The following is a 7500-nucleotide window of genomic DNA, read 5'->3' as shown; positions in this document are numbered from 1 at the left end:
GGTCACATACATGAGGTAATTCGTGCGGATGATCAACACCAGGCCCCTCACACTCCCGTGCAGTTTCTTCTCACAATCGAGATTGCCACATTGCTCCTAAATTCCAGGTCCGCATACACCAAATGGCGCCGCCTTTCTCCTTGATCATACAACAAGGCGATTGCCGCAGCTCCGAGACAAGGCCAAGAGACACGCTCTTCTCTTCTCAGAAACCTACAAAGTTAACAACCCAACCAAACAGTCAATGGCTGGCATCTTATTTCAGCATGTGAACAAATTCACACCAGCACGAACGACTATCGTGCTGCCTTCTTGACCATGTTGAGAAGCCAGAGAGTTCCGATGTGTTTCTGATCGCCATCTCCACGCTATCCTCCTTCCCCTTACATCACACCGACCAATCATCAGCCTCGGGGACGTGGCCTGCCGGTACGAAGCCGGGAAGGTGGGGTTTTTGCTTGCTTGGAAACGTTTGGCTCTGTTGTTAGAACGTGGTTCCTTTATATATATATATATATATATATATATATATATATATATATATATATATATATATATATATATATATATATATATATATATCTCTCTCTCCGCAGCCTGTGGCTGCAGGTTGCATCATTGGTTGGGACGCGGCAATGCCGCTGATGCAGTGTCCCCCTTACCAGGACACTGGTGCTCATTTTGCCGACCTCGGAAGGATGACAGGCTGAGTCAACCTCCTGGTGTATTTTAATTCAGCGGCCAACGGGGCTTGAACTCAGGACCCTAGGATCCCAAGCTGCCACCCTAACCACTAAGCCAACACCAGGCTTCCTTTTTATAGCCGGCTTTGTAAATGCAAAAACATAAGAAAAGGTCATGGGGCAATCACATACTGGGAGAAACTAGCCTTAAACCCCTACCAAGTTAACAGCACCACTCCCGTGTGGTGACACGTCATGATCTTGAGGTCAGTTTTCCCGACTTAGTTTACACGGACTGTGCTACACTATCCAATCCTACTTTTGCTATGGAATTCCTCCATCTACCTCGCACATATTTTGAGAAACATCGTGTTATTTCATCCAAAGTAATACCTGCTCCCTCAGGCAGGCATCGATGGTTAAACCATTTGCATTATTCCACATGTACAGGTGAAAATTGCAAGTCTCCACCTACTCAGGGGAGCGGTAGTGGTATTTTGTGCCCATGATCTTTCCTGATGCTGGAGCACATTTGCAAACTTTGATGGAGATTGGCCAAGCTGTTTGATTCTATAAGGTTCGGACACATACATACATGTATACATACATGAAACAGGTGAAAAAAATTATCTTTTATAACATGTTGCTGCTGTCATGGTGGCTGTTTTTGTTGTTTGTGTGATCTTTCCATGTGCTTTTACATTTTTTTTCTATTACTTTGAGAAGTATTACTGTATATGATCTATGTGCTCCTTCCATGACATTGTAAAGGGTTCTTACTGTTGTAGAACAACAAATGTTGCCGTTGGAACCGCTGCATTACACACACATTTCCACTTCTTCATTTCCAGAAAGACAGGCATCTTTATGATTAAATGAACACAAGTTTTGTTCAAAGTAAATGGATTATTAGCTTTCCAACAGTACCATGTTGTTTATTCTATGAGAGCAGGAACCGCTACATTAAAGGTTGAGGTCCTGCTGCTTCCTCGTACAAGAGAGGGTTGTGTCTCCTTTTCATAATAGTAACACCTGTTCCCTCCAGGAGCGAAAAAAAAAATACTAGCGGGGAGGCGACGAGGGTTCGCGGGAATTATTGAACCACGATAGGTACAATTGAGTTAGTGGAAGCTTTTGAGGAAGCCCTACCGTAAAAACCTATCTCTTCTGTCAAAATTGACCAAATCAAATCGGATTTTTTATACGTTGTACTTATGGACATTACGCACAGCTTCTGGGAAATGAAATTGTGAGAAAAAAAGAAAAAGTTCAAGTGGGCGTGGCTCTGCCCACAAAGGACGTGGGATGCCCCTCATACAAAAAGACACTAAACCATGATATCTAGCTTGTGTCCAAGTTTCATCAAGATCGCATCAAACGTCAAGGAGCTATGCTCTGGAGAGAGTCACAAACAGACAGACAAACACAACGAAAATAGTGGTCACTGCTGGCGCCCGTGAACCAAAAAGGTGTTGATACCCACTCCATCCGGTAGGGATCAGTGGTGAGCCACTTCCATTATTCTGTGTGCAGGTGAAAATCACAAGTAGCCTTCCCATTCTTAGTGGTGTGGGGGTTCAGGGGAAAATAATTTTGTGCCCATAACCTGACCCGAGGTTTCCCAAGCGCGTTTGCAAAATTTTCGGGAGATTGGCCCAGTAATTTTCAATTCCATAATTATCAGACATACAGAGAATTGTCTTCTTTTAATTTGATGATTATGGTTGAAGTGTGTACCTTTTATCTGATGTACTGTAGCAACTCACAAATGATACTGTGGTCGTGTCTCAAACCGACGAACGACCTCCATCACATAGAAAGATGCTTGGAAGCAGCACCATCTCCATGTTTCTTTCCAAAATCACATGTTCTCCAGATTTGGACAAAATTCCCATTTGTTCATCATCAATGAGTAAAAATATAATGGAACTCCCGAAACTATTGTCGGAGCACTATCGCCACATTATTGGAGTGGTTCAGGTGATAGCCCACAATCACCACCACCTTCTTAAGGCAATTACAGATGTACAATAAATTCTGGACTTGTCAATGATACCCCTGTCCTGGAGATGATTAAAAACAATTAATGAAAGTAAGTGAAGCGAAAACTTGAATGATATCTATTCTAGTAATTACATATATATATACATATATATACATATGTATTTTTTTTAACTCGTCATTTACTCCCAAACAACTCGATAGCCCCACCACAGGTTTTTTTTCCCCACAACCCAATTCAGCAGTTTCACATTGTACCGAAGGTGCACTATCTTACTTTGACAAGGACAATCTGAGGCTTGTGGGGAAGAACTAGCACCAGGGGTGGAAAGCCAAAGGTGCTTTAACCCAAGTACAAGCAACAAGTAAAAATTTAAACTTTTCTCATAACCATAGATGGAACTGACTCACCTTGTGCCATATACCTGATCAGGTGCAGTCATTTTGCCACAAGCTCTCGTTAGAAACAAAGTTCGGTTGGGTATAGATAGCCCCAAGTTTTGAATACGGCACTTTAAGTCTGCTTCTAAAAACTTTTCTTCCTGGCCTTTGATTATATTCATTTGCAAATTATGTATATCGTTTTTGGCCCTATCTCTCAATGGTGAAGAATCACAAAAAATTTTTTTTTATAAAATCTTTGTATCCAAATCTTCACCAAAATCGAATCAATTCTTCCTTGTTACATACCCAACTGCCTGCCAAGTTTAATCCGAATCTGTCCACAACTTTTTGAGATATCCTGCTCCGTCGTTTTTTTCCCCATCTCCCAATGGTGAAGAATCACTTAAAAAAAATTCTCAGATCTAGATCTGGATTCGGATCTTCACTAAAATCTAATCATTTCATTCTTGTCATGCACCCAAGCTCTTCACAAAATTGTCCAAATCCGTTCACACCTTTTTGAGATATTTTGTTCACAAACAGACAGGGATGAAAACACAACCTCCATCCACCGTCAGTGGCGGAGGTAATTATCAAATCCGAATCTTCACTAAAATCGAATCGATTTATCCTTGTCACACAACCAAACTGTCCACCAAATGTCAAAATTTGTTGATAACCTTTTGGGATATCCCGCTCACAGACGGGTGTGAAAACATAACCTCTGTCTACCTTTAGCGACGGAGGTAAAAAGACATCATGCTACGGTAAGTTCCATTTTCCAATGAAGGTATCATTGCACTCGTGTGTGAGATTTCAGCAAACGTGCAATCCTTTAAAACGGCAGCATCGCAAACATTTTACAAGTGAAATTAAGAGCCATTGTATTTTATTCAGGACAAAATTTATTTTTGTAGTTTTCTTGTTGAGCCAAGCGGCCCAGCAAACAACCCAACAGTTTTGTAGCAAACCTCGTATTACCCGAGCTCTTGGGCCAAACTGGTAAATTTACTCAACACGGCTCAGTTGATAGAAAAATGTTTGGCCCCTGCTAACATATATATACCATCTTCACACCAATATTAGGTGTTTAATTTTAAAATTAATTACCCATCCATTTCCCACCCATCCACCTTCCATTCCAGCCTGGACATGGTAATCCTTAGTTTTCTCATGAATTGTGATCCAACAATGGCACTATAATGGCACCTTGCTGACAATGCCCATGGTTTAAGTTTAGTGGTCACATTGGTTGGTTTCAAGTCTTGTGATAGAAACATTCCACATTTGGCAAGGGCTTTGCTGTTGGTTATTCCACATTTGAAATGTCACAGTTCATCATGTTTTGTGTGAATGGCATCATCACAGAAATCTGGAGAAAAACAAAACAGAAGCTTTAGAACATTGTCAAGAGATATGGTGGAAGGAGAACTGATTACAGATTTAATGCTCAATTAAGCAGTATGTGCAACATCAGTAAATCTATGAGTAATTTGTGTGGATGTAGCTTCTTCTTCTTTCGTATGTAACACATGGTTGGTGGTGGCATCATTTGCTGAGGGGGCATGGTTGTGCTGCTGATGCAACACCCCCTGAAGGCTAGGACGGGAATTTGGAATGAGGCCAAGGTGTTGGCAATAAATCACCTACTCTTCACGAAGGACACCGTGAAATCTAACGTCCACCCACGGATGCCGGCAGACAGGATGCCCAGTTCAACATCCATCCGAGTGACGGCAGACATATTGATGAATCACCCTGCCTGTGAAACACCAGGATGAGTTTTTATAGCCGAGTCGAGATTCTAACCGATGCCAAAAAGCTGAGAGGTGGGTGCACACCTTTGGCGATCCTGGCACGCCCAAATCCCAAAGCTTACCATTTGGGGTCTTCACCTCTGAAGTGCAGGTTGCAAATGTAAGACTGAGCATTTAACAATGCATTACCTGGCCAGGGCATATACATTGCAGTAGATCTGAGAATTAATTATATACATATCTTCTATATCTACACTAAGAAAAGGGTGTGTGTGTGTGTGTGTGTGTGTGTGTGTGTGTGTGTGTGTGTGTGTGTGTGTGTGTGTGTGTGTGTGTGTGTGTGTGTGTGTGTGTGTGTGTGTGTGTGTGTGTGTGTGTGTCATTGATTGGTATCTACATATGTGGAATGGAGTCCTCCCAGGGCAGGCTCAAAGTATCCACCTTCATTTTGGTAAGGGGTCACGATTCATGGACCAAGCTGTGAAGTTTTCTGTTCTCAAAGTTTTGCGCCGAGGACTCTCTTCAAGATCGTCGCCGAGCCCTGGACGGCTTCCAACTGCAGTTCGTTTTGTTGTGATATTCCCAGGAATGGTTTCTAATATCTCTGTGAGGTTCTTCATCATTCCCACGACTTTGGCATTTTTCAGCTTGCAGGATCTTTTCACTTCATGCTTGAGGTCTTGGTATTTGGTCATTTTCTTGATTTCTGCATCGTTGGTCAAAAAATCACCGGTATTAACACCTCAATTCGCAATGCCTTCTTCTCTCTTTATGCACCCAGGTATGACATCTGGTTGCAATGCTTTGTTTTCGATGTTCACGCCCGATGGGATCATTCGGTCGTACGTGAGCGGTACTTCCATGGTTTCAGTGATTGCTTTTGGTTCATTTTTCCACAAATTTTCTGGAACTGGAATAACAAAGTTTTTGCAGATTTGCCAGCGGTTAACTTTACAAACTCTGTTGTGTCATTGTGTGTACAGCTGTTGACACTTTTTCTTTCGTGTTCGGTCATTAAGCGTGACACATCATTCTCTTTGCTAACCCACCTCCACCCCTCGTCTGTCTTTTCTTTCCCTCTTCCTCACCGTCTCCTCATAAAATGCAGCACTCTCCTCCCACAGCCCTGTTGCTGTGTGTGTGTGTGTGTGTGTGTGTGTGTGTGTGTGTGTGTGTGTGTGTGTGTGTGTGTGTGTGTGTGTGTGTGTGTGTCTCTCTCGCTCACGCACCCCTCCCTCCCACAGTGAATAGCAACGTTTGGTGGGGTGTCGCTCTCCCCAACTCCTCTTTTCCTCCCCTTCCCCCTCTCATCCTACACCTGCCTCCTCTCTCTCTCTACCCCCTCCCCTTCACACCCGTCAGCGAAGCGTCGGGTTGTATTTGCTCGTATTAAAGTATATATCTGTACAGTCACACAAACTCACTTAGACATAACAATCACTCCTACTGTCCCAATTAATTTTTAAATTATTTTAAAATTAATTGTTTTTTTTTCTATCATTGACACTGACACTGCTTTTTACACATGCAACCAAAGTAAAAGGTTACATTTCTCAATTGATTCATTCAAGTCAAAGAAAACTGTGCCATGAAAAGCGATGGAAGTTTGAGACTGTGAGAATCGGACTGGCAAACAACGTGAAGAGGAAATACGAGTGTTAAAGAAAGCAAACCTGTTTTGCTGCTGCAAAACTTGTCTGTTATGTTTTCTGCGTCGTGCACAAAGAGTGCAATGACATCATCTTCGTGCTCTTCCACAATGCTCTCACACTGTTGACAAAGTGCACTTGTAAGACAAAGCAAACTTTTCCCCAATCGCCCTTGTCCCCCTGCCGTACAGGAAACGATCCCCAATGGATTTGATTGGGCACGGGCAAACTCACAGCAAACTTGAGCATTTTTGTCGTCTCGGATGAGATTGTGACGTTGGTGAGATCCAACTTTTCGCCGGCCCGCCCAGATATGCGTACAAATGATTTTCGACTCCCGGGACCTTGCTCTGTCTGGCCGTAATCGGCCATGTTTTCACAAACGTGGTCCATCAGCTCGAGCATGTGCGTTTCTGAACGAGCATAGGGAACCTGAAAGACAAGGATAATGGTAATAACATGGATCATTGAAAATATGCACAAATACAATGTATAGGACTCGATTTTCTTCGTTGGCAGCACAAGCCTGTGGGTTACCGTCACCGCCTGAGGGTGCGGCTGCGCCGCTGCTACAGTGCCCTCTATAAGTTAGTGCAGGAATTTTTGATTTGTTCAGGGTACCGGTGATAGCTGGCCTCCTCTTCGCGAAGGAACCTGTGGGATTTTTAACTTCCACGAACCAATGCCAACAGACAGAACGCCCAGTTTAATGTCCATCCGAGGGACTTTGATGAACCACCCCGACTGTGAGACACCAGGATGGCAGTTTGTAGCTGGGCCGATGATTCAAACGCAGGCTTCAAAGATGCCTGAGGTGAGTGTGCGTACCTCAAGACAATCCTGCCAGCACTGGACTGAGCTAAGGAATATTGGTTGTACTCGGAGAAATGACCGATGCAACTAATTTGTATGAATGCAACACAAAACAAAAGGCCTGCCGAAAGCATTCTTCATTCGTCGATGTGTCCACCGATTCTGTGACAAAAATGGACGAAATAAGAAGGCATTCCCGAAAGAGATCCATTT

The 7500-nt window shown here is 43.1% G+C and overlaps 1 protein-coding gene across 1 annotated transcript; it reads right to left on the bottom strand.

Moving 5' to 3' along the window:
- Positions 1 to 3950: 3950 nt before the first annotated feature.
- LOC147013961 (protein canopy homolog 2-like) lies at positions 3951 to 7408 on the bottom strand. The gene is made up of 3 exons (XM_085851401.1): positions 6709 to 7408; positions 6499 to 6595; positions 3951 to 4440 (listed from the first exon to the last, which is right to left on the bottom strand). Exons 1-3 carry the CDS (start codon positions 6940 to 6942, stop codon positions 4397 to 4399), a joined length of 375 nt encoding a protein of 124 aa, XP_085707527.1. The 5' UTR covers positions 6943 to 7408; the 3' UTR covers positions 3951 to 4396.
- Between the last annotated feature and the right edge of the window lie 92 nt (positions 7409 to 7500).

Source organism: Eptatretus burgeri, chromosome 13 (assembly GCF_056783735.1).
Source record: "Eptatretus burgeri isolate ZD-2024b chromosome 13, Ebu_testis_v1, whole genome shotgun sequence".
In the NCBI taxonomy this organism is placed as follows: Eukaryota; Metazoa; Chordata; class Myxini; order Myxiniformes; family Myxinidae; genus Eptatretus; species Eptatretus burgeri.
The sequence above is the reverse complement of the archived record's forward strand: the minus strand, read 5'-3'. Positions and strand labels throughout refer to the sequence as shown.